This window comes from Mustela putorius, unplaced genomic scaffold (genome assembly GCF_011764305.1).
Source record: "Mustela putorius furo isolate JIRA1106 unplaced genomic scaffold, ASM1176430v1.1 tig00000196_pilon_pilon_pilon, whole genome shotgun sequence".
NCBI classification, from domain to species: Eukaryota; Metazoa; Chordata; class Mammalia; order Carnivora; family Mustelidae; genus Mustela; species Mustela putorius.
This window is the reverse complement of record NW_025421310.1, coordinates 14597158-14613168: the sequence shown is the minus strand read 5'-3', so window position 1 is coordinate 14613168 and position 16011 is coordinate 14597158. Positions and strand designations below refer to the sequence as shown.

General features: G+C 43.9%; 1 protein-coding gene across 1 annotated transcript in view; it reads left to right on the top strand.

Annotated features, from left to right (window-relative positions):
* The window catches only part of LOC101673240 (zinc finger protein 235), a 29379-nt gene that overhangs the window by 155 nt on the left and 13213 nt on the right, over positions 1–16011 (top strand). The window contains 8 exon segments of the mRNA XM_045077287.1: positions 8727–8853; positions 9548–9632; positions 9867–9873; positions 13022–13246; positions 13613–14330; positions 14333–14705; positions 14707–14770; positions 14910–14962. Of these exon segments, the coding sequence (XP_044933222.1) occupies positions 8727–8853; positions 9548–9632; positions 9867–9873; positions 13022–13246; positions 13613–14330; positions 14333–14705; positions 14707–14770; positions 14910–14962 (1652 nt within the window).

Sequence of the window (16011 nt, the reverse complement as noted above, 5' to 3'; positions counted from 1 at the left end):
ATTGGTTCTTTTTTTGTTTCTGTCCTTAGCTTTTGTGTTGGTTTTAGCTTTGGTTTTATTTTAGCATCGTCTCCATTTCACAAATAACAGCTCAGAAATTTATAGATCTCAGAAAATGGAAAAAAAAGAAAAAGCCCACATTACTACACTGCGTATGTCGGCTGTTTTCCCCGGGCTCTATTTACATAATTGTACTTGCATTATATGTATGGTTTCCAGTTCTGTCTCTTCACTTGGATATCACTTCAGTTTTTTGTGATTCAGCGTTCTTTTGTGTGCTCATCTTAAAAGGGCTCCTAGGAGCACCCACATGGCTCAGTCGGTTAAGCATCTTCCTTCAGCTCAGGTCACGCTGGGCTCAGGATGCTGGGATCGAGTCCCCATTCGGGCTCCTAGCTCAGTGGGAAGCCTGCTTCTCCCCCTCCCTCTGCCTGCCCCTCCCCCTACCTGTGTGCAAGTGTGTGCATGCTCTCTCTGTTTCGAATAAATAAAAACAGAATCTTTTTAAAAAATCATTTTTTGAGTTATAGCTTGCCTATGATTTACATATCATAAAATATTTGATCAGTTTTGACAAATACACACACCTACATGAACACCACCACAATCTAGATGTAAACCATTTCTGTCACCTCTAAAAGCTCAGGTTCCCTCACGTCCCTTCCGAGTTAATCCCAGTGCCACACACCTGGCTGTAGGCAACAGCTGATCTACTTTATGTCATGACAGATCAGATTCATCTTAAGTTTCTTGAGTTTCATATGCTGGTCCTCTCGGGAACTTCCCAGGTATAATCTGAAATGGGCCCCCATATGTGGGAGGCAGGGAGAGATGGAAGAAAGGGCCGGCCACTCCAGGTTGGTAGGTGGCAATTTCACTAAGCAAAGGGAACTTACCTGTGAGGCCTGTCTTGGGCCGCAACAGGATGAATGGATCCCCTCGGCTGCCCTTCAAGTCTTGCAAGTTTGTAAAGACGCCCTGACTGTCCTCAGTCGTGTATACTGTTTTCAACACCACATCTCCTCTGAGAGCAGAAAAGATAAGCAGAACCCATATCCCAAGGACAGGGAGGAGGTGAGGAGTCCCCGAGTGCCAGGGTCCAGCTCACAGGTCGCTTGGCAGTCCTGTCTTCTTGATGACGTTCCCCCCACGCCGCGTAAATGAAGGTGTACAGTTTGTCCTCATTTTGTGTCTGGCTCCGTTTGTTCCTCATCATGTTTTTAGACACAAATCAACAGTCCTTTTATTGCTGCATAGTATTTCACTGTGTGAGTTTACCGGATTTGGTTATCCATTCACCCGCTGATGGACGTTTAGGTGGCGTCTTGTTTTGGGACATCGGATTGTTCCTTCTGTATTTGTGTACTAGATGTTTGAATGAACATAGCCTTTCTCTGTCTCACTGATACTAGGAGGAGAATCTAATCTCTGGGTCATATGCTTAACTTCTTAAGAAATTGTCAAATCATTTTCTGTTGTGGTTGCCTGTTTTCTATTCCTTCCAGCAATGTGTTCGTGTTCCAGTTGGCTCCACATTTTTTTCTAACATTTGATATTTTCAGTCTTAAATTTTAGTTATCCTATGACAGTTGTGTTGTGATACATCATTGCGGCTTTCATTTGCATATATTTTCCTGATGCCTGAGATGTTAAATGTCTTTTTTCTGCTTTTTGGTCATCTGCATATCTTCTTTTTGAAAGGTTTGTTCAGTTCTTTTGCTTACTTTTAAACTAAGTTGTTTATCTTTGTAGTGAATTTTAATAGTTCTTTTAATATTCTAAATACATGTCCTTCAGACCCATGGGCATTTAGGTCCTTCATTTATATCTTCTTTCATTTTGGGGGGTCTTAGTTCTTTCCCTCAGTCATGTTTTATAGCTTTCAACATGTGGGTTTCTTACATGTATCCTGTTTAATTTATCCCTAAGTAATTTATGTTTTGGGGATACTATTCCGAATGCTGTTGTTTTTGAAATTCAATTTCTACTTGTTTGTTGCTAGAATATAGAAATACAATAGACTTTTGTATCTTGACTTTGCTAAATTTGCATATTAAATCTAGAAACATTTTTCTAAGCTGTCAGGATTTTCTGTACAGTCATCAGTAAATAAAGAGTTGTATTTTTTCCATTCCTGTCTCCATTGTATAGACTTCCTTTTCTTCTCTTATTGCACTGGCTAAAACTTCTAGAACAGTTTTGATATATATCCTTTCCTTGTTCTTTTCTGTTTTTTGTTTTTTTTTTTTGAGATTGTATTTATTGGGCACCTGGGTTGGGTTTTCAGTTGGTTAAGCAGCTGCCTTCTGCTCAGGTCATGATTCTAGAGTCCCGGGATTGAGTTCTACATCAGGCTCCCAGCTCCATGGGGAGTCTGCTTCTCCCTCTGACCTTCTCCCCTCTCATGCTCTCTCTCACTGTCTCTCTCTCAAATAAATAAATACAATCTTTTTTAAAAAGATTGGTTCAGTTAAAGTCTTTTTTAAAAAAAGATTGTATTTATTAGAGAGAGAGCAAGCAAGAGAGTGAGCATGAGGAGGGGGGCACAGAGAGAGAGAGAGAAGCAGTCACCCCACTGAGCAGGGAGCCCGACCCAGGGCTCTATCCGGGACCCTGGGATCATGACCTGAGCTAAAGGCAGATGCCTAACCGACTAATCAACCAGGCACCCTCCTTTCCTTGTTTTTTTATTTTATTTTATTATCTATTTGACACACAGAGAGAAAGCACGAACAGGTGGAGTATCAGGCAGAGGAAGAGGGAGGAGCAGGCTTCTGACATGGGGCTTGATCCCAAGACCCTGGGATCATGACCTGAACGGAAGGCAGTTGCTTAACCAACTGAGCCACCCAGGCACCCCTCCTTGTTCTGAATCTTAGGGAGAAAGCATTCAGTCTTCCACTGTCTGGTGGGCTTTTGTAGATGTCCATCATTGGGGGTGAGGAAGTTCCCTCTAGTCCTACTTTACTCAGAGTTTTTGTTATGAATGAGCATCAACTTTGTAAGTGCATTTTTTTTAATAATCTGAAGTCATTGTTTCTTTGGTTCAGTTAAAGTCTTTGAAACCCTTTTTTTTTTTTTTTTATAAGCTTGGTTGGGTGGGTCTAGAGTAACCTTTATTCCAGAGCAGTGGCTCTCAGGAATGATTTTGCCGCACCACGGAACATCTGGCATGTCTGGACATTTTGGACTGTCGGGACTAGAGGGTCAGTACCACGGACAGCTACTGGGCAGAAGCCAGGGATGCTCTTAAATGCCCTACAGTGCACAGGACAGCTCCCAGAAACACAGAACTGCCTGGTACAAAATGTCAACTTTTGAGAAACTCTGTTCTAGAGAGAGTTTACCCTTCTACTGTAGGGCAGCCCTTCAGTTGCTGTCAAATGTTCCTAATGGTGAGTGAGGGCTTTCCATTTGGCTGTTTGGAATTCAAACATTTCTAAGTCCTACTCAGCTCTGGGAACCATTCAGCCTGTTGCTCCCCAGGTACTTTTTGCCTGGCCTGTGGAGTCCTAATGGCACAGTCTGGTTTTTAGCAATAGACTCAAAAGGATTCCTGTGCAGAGATCCAGTGCTTTTCTTGTGCATAATCCCCTCCTTTCTGGAACTTTGCTCTGCATTTTCTACCTCTCCGGTCTCCCCATTCTGATTTTTCTGTCTCTTCAATTCAGCAAGGCTCTGATTGGGTTCTCCCTTCCTGTGCTTGCAGTTCAGAAGTCATCGATGGGCAAACATCTAGGGTAATCAGAGGGCTCGCCTCATTTTTTCCCCTTCATTTCAGAGATTGAAGTATTGTGCTTTCAGTGTCTGAAAGCAGTTTGTTTTCATACTCTTTTTCTATTTTACTATTTATAATAGGAGGACTTTTAAAATTTTTTATTTTATTTTTTTTTGGAGGACTTTAAAAAAAAAGATTTTATTTATTCACTTGACAGAGAGAGAGAGAAAGCACACAAGAAGCGGGTAGTGGCAGTCAAAGGCAGAGGAAGAAGCAGGAGTTCCCTGCTGAGCAGGGAACCTGAGGTGGGGCTTGATCCCAGGACCCTGAGATCATGACCTGAGCCAAAGGCAGAAGCTCAACCGACTGAGCCTCCCAGTCGCCCCAGAGGACCTGTTTAGTACCAGTTATTCTGTTATAGCCAGAAACAGAGGTTTCTCTCACCTTCATTTTTGACAACTGCATGATATTTAAACGAACTGATGTTCCTTAAACCCCCCCAAAATTCCCATGGCACCTGGGTGGCTTAGTTGGTTGGGCATTTGATCCCAGGGTCCTGGCATTGAGCCCCGAATTGGAGCAGGAGTCTGCTTCTCCCTCTCCCTCTGTGCATGTGTGCACGAGTGTGTTTTCTCTGTCTGGTAAATAAATAAAACCTTAAATTTAAAATATTCCCTAATCCTAGACATTTAAGTTTAAGATTTTTTAGAAAGATTTCTTTATTTGAGAGATCAAGACTGGGGCAGGGAGGGGGTGAGGGAGAGATTCTCAAGCAGATTCCCTGCTGAGCGGGAAGCCGGAGGCAGGACTTAGTCTCCCTAAGGTCATGACCTAAGCTGAAATCAAGAGTCTGATGCTTACCTGACTGAGCCAGTTAGGCACCCCAGGAGTTTAAGATTTTTAAAAAATGTTTTGGAGAACACTGCTGCAATAGTTTCCCTGCATAAAAGCTCAGTTCTTAAAAAACAATTCTGGAAACTGCCCCTTCTGGGAAGATGGAGGACATGTTATTCTTCCCACTAAGTACAGCTAAAAATCCTGGATGTTACATGTAAAGCAAACACGAAAGGTGGAGAGAAGGCCGACTGGCTAGGGAGCTAACTTGAGGAGTGACGTGGTAGTGAGATACTTGGCCTTTCTTTTTGCCTCATGTACCCCAGACTTCTTGCTGGAGAAGATGGCAACATGGAAATACCAATGAGTTCAGACCAAAAAGCCCAAGAAAGCCTTCTCTGGCCAGAGGGTAAGGAAACGGCAGCTTAGCAAGATAGAAAACTTTTAGATAGTAACTGCTCTTTTTCAACCAGACACACACACACACACACACACACACACACACATAAACCTGGAGCCCCACACCCACCCCTACCAGGCTATAACAAGGAGCCTAGACTTCCTGCCTTTCCAGGCTGTAATGATCCACCCCAACCCACCTGTCAGGGAGTAATGAGTGAGCATCCACCTGCCACCGGCGTCAGCGGAGACAATGTGGGAGCCTGGACTTCCACACTCACCTATCGGCAATGAGCTGCCTCTCCTTTTCCCAGCATGGGTGGTGTCAGGGCAAGCCTAGTGGAAGTTCAGGGCTTTGACTACTACCCAGTGGAGTTGAGGCAAACCCCCACCATCCCTCATGTCAGTAGAAGCCAATGGGAAGCCCTGGGTGTGGTGCTTAAACAATGAATTTTGGAACACTAAAAAAAGAATTTTTTTAAAAGTGTAGTTATATAATTTTATAAATAAAATTAATTAAAAACTAAAAAAAGAAGAAGAAGAAGCCAGTGGGGAACAGTAGCAACCCACCTGCGTCCCTTTTAGCCAGGATGTAATATTCTCTCCATAGACCTAGTAAAGGGCCAGAAGTCTGAGCCCAGAACCTTCTCACTCCACCAGATGTCAACAGAGGCCAAGTGGAGAATCTGGGCTTACGTCCCCGAGCTGGCAGTAACAAAGCTCTATCTCCCTTCCCCTTTGAAAGATGTGTCAGAGGAGGCCTAGTCAAACAGAAGATTTTAATGAAATCACGAGTCCGATTACATAATAACTCAAAAGGTTCAAGTTCCAGTGGAAAATCACTTGGTTTATAAGAACCGTGAAATCTCAGCTGGTTTGAAGGATGATCAACAGACACAGTAAGATGATGCTTGCTGATTGTAGTTCTCAGTAATAAATGATATAAAATGTCCGTTATCTGACAAAGACTTCCTTATTGTGGTAAAATATACATAACATATATTATTTTAAGTGGTTTTAAGTGTACTGCTCAATGACATTAAGTACATTCACAGTGTCATGCAAGCATTACCGCCACACATCTCCAGAACTTTCTCATCTTCAAACTGAAACTCTGTACCCATTAAACAGTAATTCCTATCACTACCTCCCCACCCCAGCCTCTGGAAACCACCAGTTTGAAGATGTCTTCACGTCTCTATGTATTTGACTATTCTAGATACCTCGTATAGATAGAATCATATACACAATCCTTTTTATGACTGGCTTCTTACTCACTTAGCATAATGTCTTCTAGATTCATCCATTGGATAAAGATTTTAGAGCAGCTATCATATTAAGGAGGGCACGTATTGCATGGAGCACTGGGTGTGGTGCGTAAACAATGAATCTTGGAACATGAAAAAATTAAATTAAAAAATAAGCAATTACAGACTTCTTATTTAAACTAGATGTTTCTTTAAGGTTTGATAATGAGGAAGATAAACACACAAACTATTCTGGGGTCTTCCCCCCTTTTCAGTACTCTGTTGTCTTTACTACCAGTAGTAGCAACAGTAAATGCAATAATAATAGCTAAAAAGAAAAAAGGAAGTACACCAAGACATATTCTAGTTAAACTTCTGAAAACTAACAACAAAGAAAAAAAATTTTAAGGGAAAGAGATACGACACCTTAGCTATAAGGGAAAAAACATTCAAAGACTGTGGATTTCTCATCAGAAACCATGGTGGCCCCAAGAAAATGTCACTATTTTTTTGATTTTTTTTTTTTTATTTGACAGACAGAGATCACAAGTAGGCAGAGGGGAGAGCCCGATGCAGGACTCGATCCCAGGACCCTGTGATCATGACCTGAGCCGAAGGTAGAGGCTTTAAACCACTGAGCCACCCAAGCACCCTGACACATTATTTTTAAGGTGCTGAATGAGAAAATCTGTCAACTCAGAATTCTGTGTCCAGTAAGGATAGCCTTTGAGAAAGAAGGGAGAATCAAGACATTATCAAATGAAGGAAACTAATGTATTGTTGCCATTTATACTGGAAATAAATAAAAATTAAAAACAAATATTACCCAGAGCACCTGGGTGGCTCAGTCAGTTAAGCTTCTGCCTTCAGCTCAGGTCATGATCCTGGGGTCGAGTCCCACATTGGGTTCCTTGCTTGGTGGGGAGCCTGCTTCTCCCTCTGCCTGTCTCTTTGCCTGCTTGTGTTCTTTCTCTCTCTCTGACAAATAAATAAAAGTAAAATCTTTTAAAAAAGTAAAATAAAAAAATAAAAAATATGACCAAACTATGCAGTCCAAAAGAAACTCACCACAGGGGCATCCCTTCTATTATCCCTTCTATGGGATGCTACCTTATTCATGAAACACTTTATAAAACTAATCAGATGTTCAAGTTGAAAAAAACTCACTTCAAATATAATGGTATCAGCAGGTTGAAAAGTAAAAGGGTGGAAAAAGATACACCATGCAAACATTAATCAAAAGAAAGCAGGGGTGACTAAATCAATGTGGAACTGTACTCATACACTTACCATATCAATTATAATTACATTAATAAAAATGAGCATCCTTTGAGGACCTACTCTGTGGCAGATGTATGTGTTCTATACATCTGTCTGGTGGACATCTGCGACGATGGAAATCATCTAGATTGTGCTGTCCGATACGGTGGTCATTAGCCACATGTGGCTCTTGACCACTTAAAACGTGGCTAGTGGAACCGAGGGAGTGAAGTTCTAATTTTATGTAATTTAAAGTTTAAATTTACCTAGTCACATGTGAGTCACATGGCTACTGAATTGGGCAGCACAGTTATGAAAACATTATATATATATCCAGTTACATAACTCGCCATCTTCCAGCATGGACACCTCACACAGATGAGGAAATAGATTAAGGATTTGTCTGAAGATCTTACAGCTTGTGAGGGCCAGGGCTTGGGGACTTACACGGTATAGCAAGAAACACTGAACACTGGGACACTTTGAATGCTGTCATGGGTAGGTGGCGTGGCCTTCAGACTGCAGAGGGTCCATTGTCTCGCTCCCCAAGAAGGGTGACCTGTTGGTTTGTCAGAGTGTAATGAAGTGATTGTCCCCTGACGTAGTGATTGTGTGAATCAGAAAGGAAAGACAAAAATTATTTGTTGGGACTGCTGGGACTAAATTGACTTAACATCTCTGGGACGGTTTGGTAGGACCTATCAAATTATAAACTGTATATACCCCATGATTCCAGAGTTACTGTTCTAGGGCACTGACTGTAGGAATACTCGCAAATGTTCCTGCGTTAAATATACAGGGATTATTTGTAATTGGTTGTGTTCTTTTTTAAAAAATCATGTTCAGCCCAATATATAGTACATCATTAGTTTTTGCCGTAGTGTTCAGTGATTCATTAGTCACGTAGAACAGCCGGCGCTCATCGAAGCGCACGCCCTCCGTAATGCCCAGGGCACCTGGTTATCCATCCTCCCCCACCCCTCCTTTCTGTTCAAATTGCAATTAAACTTTAAAATGTTAACTTTAATTTGAAATTTTTAATTATTTTAAATTTTAAATTAGTTTTTAATTTTTTAGTCATATGTTTGATGTGACTGTGGCAAAGTCATGGAAATGACATGTGGGGTGGAGAAGAGGAAGCCACTTAGGTAGCGCCAAGGCCCTCAGAATCCAGAACAGCGTCTCACCCATCCTCCCACCTTCTTAGTGTGCCTTGTCCCCACTGGCCATTGGTTATGAGATGAAGTTGCATGTGCTTGGTGTTGTAGGAGGCGGTGACATTCAAGGACGTGGCGGTGGTCTTCACCAGAGAGGAGCTTGGCCTGCTGGATCCTGTCGAGAGGAAGCTGTACCAGGATGTGATGCTGGAAAACTTCAGGAACCTGCTCTCCGTGGGTGAGCACAAGGGCTCTCTCTGACTCCATGTCAGCCCCTGGAATGTCTTGGTTTCAAATGCTTACGACTTGGGGACTCTTACAGTGCTTCCCCAAACTTGGGGGTCGCAGGTTCCTCACTCTGGTGGGACACCTTCTCTGTACCTTGTCTGTTTTTTATCAGATTACAGTTGTGACATCTTGTGAGGTTTAGAATCAGGTGGTGACTTACGTCATTATTGTGTTGAATGAGACAGGTCAGAAATGGCATAGCTCCTTGTCAGGAGCTACATACTGTGCAACAGAAATTGTGAGCAAAAGCAGGAAAGGAAATGTGGCAGGAGTAGGTTGTGGTTGGAGTGAGGTCAGCACATCTGTGTGCTTGTATCCTGGATCACAACATAAAAGGTGTTTGTTACAGCAAGTCACGGTCAGAATTTGGGAAAATACTACGTAAAGAGCATAAAGATTGTAATTCTGGAATTAGCATTTTTGCCTTCAATTTATGCACACTGTACACGTGCCATTTTTTTTTTAAAAGATTTTATTTGTTTATTTGACAGACAGAGATCACAAGTAGACAGAGAGGCAGGCAGAGAGAGAGAGGGAAGCAGGCTCCTCGATCCCAGGACCCTGAGATCATGACCTGAGCGAAGGCAGCGGCTTTAACCCACTGAGCCACCCAGGCACCCACACGTGCCATTTCTTTTTCCTAGGCTGTGAACCCTTCAGATTAGATACGACATTACCGTTGGGGAGAGAAGAGAAACTTTGGATGATGGAGGCAGAAACCCCCGGGGGGTGGGCGTTCAGGTAAGAGGCGGGCAGCTCGGGGTCCTCACCACCTCCCCGATGGCCCGCCCCCGCCCCGCCCCGCATCCGTCACCCTGCCTCATTGCAGCAGCTCGTCCAGGGGGCGCTCTGTTCTGCATGTGCGCGAGGACCGGGCAGGCAGCCGTGTCGCTCCACGTGTTTAGTCTTCTCTGACTCCTGTCTTCGTACAACCCGCTGTCCTCACGGTGGCCGTTTGGCCAGTAGCGAGGTGGCCTTCTGCGGGCTTGTCCTGACCTGGGCTCCCTGCTTCACCCTGGGTGAGCGCTGCCCCTCCCCGCACAGTTCCATCCTCCAGCTCTGGCCTCGCCTCTCTCCTCCCTTCCTTCCCCTTCTCTCCGCTCCCTCCTTCCTCCATTTGTCTTTAATCTGTGTATCCCTCAGGTACACCCGGCCCAAGAGGACAGCAGTAGTCATTCCTGCTGGATATGAGCAGCAAAGCCCAAACCAAATCAAACAAACAAAAAACCAGAAAAATCCCTCTGCGAATCTGGTGTCGTGAGTAGTGAGGGGAAGGTCTCCCTGGTCTTCAGTTGTTTCTTTCCATGTATCCTGCTGCTGCGTGAGGCCGAATGTGGTCAGGCATGTTGGGTGCTCGCTCCGTCCAACTTGCTGCCTTGTTCTTACCTATAAACCTAACCTTGGGGGGTGGGATCCCAGTGATTACCATGGTCTGTTTGCTGCTGCTTTTTTATTTTATTTTATTTTTTTTATTTGTTCATGAGAGACAGAAAGAGAGAGGCTGAGGCAGAGGGAGAAGCAGGCTCCCGCTGAGCAGAGAGCCGGATGGGAGGCTCAATCCCAGGACTCCGGGATCTCATGACCTGAGCCGAAGGCAGACGCTTCACCGACTGAGCCCCCGAGGCGCCCTGTCTATTTGCTACTGATTAGGTAGTTTCCCAGTTGCTTTGCCTCCATGTACAAATCTATACTTTTATTTTTTAAATTTTGGCCTTTTTACTGAAATATATCTCAGGTACAGAAAACTGCACCAATTATAATCGCACAGCCCCATGAATTTTCAGGGCATAAAATGACTTATTTGCCTTACAGTTCTTTTTACTGAGGTACAATTTAAATTTGCACATCTTCAGTGCACAGCTCTGACAACTGGACAGTCCTCTGTAAGCCGTATTCCTCTGAATGCAGAACAATCTCACAACATATTCTGTTCCTGTGTCCCTTATTATTTTTCTTTTTTTTTAGTATTTTTTTAATGTACTTGACAGACGGAGATCACAAGTAGGCAGAGAGGCAGGCAGAGAGAGAGGAGGAAGCAGGCTCCCCACTGAGCAGAGAGCCCGATGCAGGTCTCGATCCCAGGACCCTGAGATCACGACCTGAGCCGAAGGCAGAGGCTTAACCCACTGAGCCGCTCAGGCACCCCTCCCCTGTCCCTTATTAAAAGCTCTTTAAGCAAACATCAGGATACTCCAGGATTTTGTGTTTTGTCTATCCATCTAGGTGCCCTGCCCCATCTGTGAAGAATCTTCTTGAGGTCTGTTTTTACTGCACAGAAGCTCAGACTGAAGGGTTTCTTCTCCCTTAATAATCTTCACAAACAGAAGCTCACAGAGAAGGGTCCCACTGTTCACGCTCCTCCCGAAGACAGTTCGCATGAGCAGAATAAGCTAGCGTGACTGAAGGACTATTTCAGAACATTGTTAATGTCGACCTGATTAAAAGTTCTGTGGCACTTGTATTAACTACCTACTGCTATATAACAAATTACTCTTGAACTTATTGGCTTACAACCACAAATATTTATTTACAGTTAATGTGAACCCAGGAATCTTGGGGCAAGTTTCTGGGTGGTTCAGGCTCCGGGCTTCATAAAGTCACTGACAAGGAGCCCCCGGGCTGCAGCTGAGGGCCTGATGGGGCCGAAGGGTCTACTTCCAAGATGGGCTCATTCACATTGTTGTTGGCAAAATATCTCAGTTCCTTGCTGGCTGTTTGGCATCTCAGTTCCTTGCCAAGTGGGTCTCTCCCTATGGTTGCCTGAGTGTCCTTAAAACATAGCACCTGGTTTCCCCAAGAGCTGTGGAGAGTGGAAGGCAGAAGCCACCATGTCTTCCCTGACCTAACCTTGGAAATGACATAGTATCACTTCTGCCATGTTCTGTTGGTTTCATAGACTGATCCTGGTACACTGTGGGAGGGGACCTTTGTAGGGGTCTGGGTACCCGGAGGCAGGGACCACCGGGTCACCGTCTTGCGTGCTGACTACCACAGCACCTTTTGTGTACACATGAGCCCACAAAACCTGAAAAATGACATTAACCTTCCAGGCTTATCAGAAAATCCAGCCCAATTAAGTGACCACGATGGCCATAGGATTTTACTCCTATGGGATGTGTGGGATTACATTTTCTAGGTGGTTTTTTTTTTCTAGTTACAATGTTTATCAGTTGAATATCATATATTAGGACTTCATGGGAATGAAGGGGAATTCTCTCAAATCTAGCTTGTTTAGTGTGTGTTTACTGGCTAAGTTAAGGATATAAACACACCATTGCATGGATTCATTGGGACAGAGGAAGTATTTCCTTTTGCAAATACATTTTTTTTTCAAATAATACATTTTATTTGCAAATACATGCAATCACTTTTCAAAGATGTCCTCTCTTTTTTTTCTGTGGGAACTCTTGCCATCACCCGACAATCCCACCTGTAAACAGACAGATTCAGCCTTCTGTCGTCATTTTTGGCTTGTCTTATACAAATATGCAGGTAGTATAGTATAGCCGGGATTTTTTTTTTTTTTACGTTTTATTTATTATTTATTTGACAGACAGAGATCACAAGTAGGCAGAGGCAGGCAGAGAGAGAGGAGGAAGCAGGCTCCTCGCTGAGTGGAGGGCCCGATGCGGGGCTCGATCCCAGGACCCTGAGATCATGATCTGAGCCAAAGGCAGAGTCTTTAACCCACTGAGCCACCCAGGCGCCCCATATAACCGTGATTTTAAGGCTTGTAAATATGTACAATTCTGTAGCCCTTACAAACCTGCTGCAGAAAAGGCAAGAATTATTTAAGTGATTATTTTTATGGACAAGGAAGTAAAGTTTCTCCTCTATATAATCTTTCTGGGACATCTTTTGTTGCTCTGAAGCTTTGTATTTCTAATTTTGATCCCAGACATTAGTTTTGGTATCATTGGAAATAAGTCTTCTTGGCCCTTAGCGGGCAGGAGCCTAATCATTACCTCTTTGTTTCCGTAGGCATAAAAAAGCCAGTGAGAAAGTCAAGCTGAAGTCTTTATGGGTTGAATAAGTTCTCTTGGTGTGACTGACCAATGAAATATTTCACTTGTCCACATTTTCACCTCTGAATCCTCTTTATCCTTCCAGGGCTCAAGAATCGAAATGAGATAGAGACTTTTCAAAAAGTAGGACTAAGCTACCTTTTACATGAAGATGTTACATGCTGGCAGCTGTGGGAACAATTTACAAGTAAATTAGCCAGAAATCAAGACTCAACAATAAATCTGCAAAGCAAGAAGTCCAAGTTGCCAAAACAAAGTGGTTCCTCATGTCAGATGTGGGCAGGAGAATCTCCTCCATTTTCTGAAGATGAAAACTGTGTAATAAAGCTTCAAAGGGAGAGTTCCAATAATATCAGAAGTTGAGAGTTTCCAATTAAGACCACTGGTGATTTCTGGAAGAAAATCTGTCTGAGAGAGTCACACAATTACCAGAGTAGGTGTCGGCAGGTCGACATAAAAAATAAACCATGTAAGTGTGACTGTTATGTTACGACAAGGACCTCCCATCATCATCATGATCAGGAAGAACACAAAATCAGGAAGGCTTGTGGCCACAGTGATTGTGGAAAAGACTTCACGAGGGAATCACATCAACATAGCATGACCCACTCAGGAGGGAAGCATGATATACATAGTAAGTGTGGGCAGGACATCAGTGACAGCTCAGTGTTTTGCATTTGCCAGAGCATTCACTCAGGGGAGAAATGTGGTAGGAATGATGAGTGCGACGGGGGCTTCAGTCAGAGCTCAGACCTGCAAAATCATCGGGGAGTCAACACAGGAGAAAAGCCCTGCAAACATCCCGTATGTGCTAAGAGCTTCAATCAGAACTCTTGTCTTCCTACCCGTGAGCCCCTCCACCCAGGAGGGGCTCCGTATAGGTGTGACATGTGTGGGAAGGGCTCTAGTCAGAGTCTACATCTCAGCGTTTGCTGTGTAGATGACACTGGAGAGAAATCCTCTGACTGTGAGATATGTGATAAAGGCTTCATTCAGACATCACAACTTCAGGCCTATCAGAGAGCCCAGCCTAGGGACAGAACCTACAAATGGGAGGCATGTGACAGGCTAGTTAATCAGAATCCTGGTCCTCTCCAGAGAGTTCACTTGGGAAAGAAACCATATAAATGTGAGGTATGTGGGAAGGACTTCAGTAAGGCCTCAAATCTTCAAGCCCATCACAGAATCCACACCGGAGAGAAGCCATATAAATGTGACGTGTGTGATAAGAACTTCAGCCGGAATTCCCACCTTCGGGCCCATCAGCGAGTCCACACAGGAGAAAAACCATACAAGTGTGACACATGTGGTAAGTACTTCACTCAGATTTCCCATCTTCAGGTCCATCAGAGAGTCCACACAGGAGAGAAGCCATACACATGTGAGACATGTGGTAAGGGCTTTGTCAGAGTTCCCATCTTCAAGACCATCAGAGAGTCGACACTGGAGAGAAACCCTACAAATGTGATGTGTGTGGGAAGGGTTTCAGTTGGAGCTCCCATCTTCAAGCCCATCAGAGAGTCCATACGGGGGAGAAACACTACAAATGTGAAGAATGTGGGCAAGAATGCGGGCAAGGCTTCATCTGGAACTCGTATCTTCACGTTCATCAGAGGATCCACACGGGAGAGAAACCCTGTAAATGTTACATGTGTGGGAAGAGCTTCAATCAGACCTCACATCTTCAAGCCCAGCGGAGAGTACATATGGGAGATAAACCCTACAAATGTTTTGACTGTGGTAAGGGCTTTAGTAAAAGTTCACATCTTCAGGTTCATCAGAGTCCATAGTGGTGATAAATCCAATACAGGTGATGAGTGTGATAAAAATGTTCTTCAGAATGTAAACTTCTCATTTTCATCAGAAAATCCACACAGCAGAGATTATTTATGAAATACTGTGTTTAAAAAAAAATACTGTGTTTTAAAATTCAGGAGAGAGCTGGATTTTTTTTATCATCCTGTTTGTTGTGTCATCGTAGACAGTGTTTCCAGCAGAGCCCAAATTTCACAGTCCTCCCGACGTAGAAACCCTGTGAGAATGGCACAGTCAGTTTCAGTCAGAACCTTCACAGCCAACCTAATCCACACAGGAGACAGGCCTTAAGAAGGGTAAGCAAGGTCAGGACATTAGCAGAAGTGTAGGGAGGGACATGGCCGAGTCCGTGCCAGTAGAAGAGAAGCTCCATGGGGGGCAGGAACTTCGTTTACTGCTCAGTGACCGTGACCTCAGACCAGTGCTTAACAAACAGTAGGTGCCCTGGAAATGTCTAACTTGGTGGAGAGGAAAACTATTATAAATAAGACAAATACTTGAAAGTTGTAAGGAGCTCAGCCTCAGTTAGTCATTATCAGCTGTACCTGGAAAATGATGATGATGATGATGATGATGATGATGAACTTTTTGAGAGAACAGGGCAGCGGAGGGGGGGCAGAGGGAGAAGCAGACTCCCTGCTTAACACGGAGCCCAACACGGGCCTCCATCCCAGGACGCCGGGATCATAACCTGACCTGAAGGCAGATGCTTAACAGACTGAACCACTCAGGCACCCCAGGAAAAGGATTCTTCTCAGAAGCTTTTAAAACAATTGAAGGAAGTGACCACTTCATAAAAATACATAAAATCATGCAACCTGCAATTTGAGTGTAAGAGGGCTTTTTTGCAGTTGGCCGCTGTCCTCCGCAGATGGTCACTTTTCCAGCCACGATAAGCTTATGTTTGCATCTGACCATTTAAGACCTCTCTGTGCATCATCGGTCGTGCAGAGCCCACACCTCACTGTCTCCTCTGGGTCTTTTGTAACAGGAACAGACAGGATGAAAAGGAAAAGAGGAACTTGTTTTTAATTTCATAAAAGATGATGAGAGAGGAGTGTGGGAAAAGGGGGGAGCATGTCTTAGCATGCATTTTGGACATTGAACTAAGCTACTAAGGCACAGAGCATTTGAATACCACCCCGTGCTTCCCAGCTGCCTCAGTAGCTTTCAAGTTCGCCGGGTTGAATGAACAGTTTACTTCAGTGTAAGAGAGAGAGAAGTTTCCCACACTTTTGTCCCCCCAGACCTTACCTTCCGGGACGCTG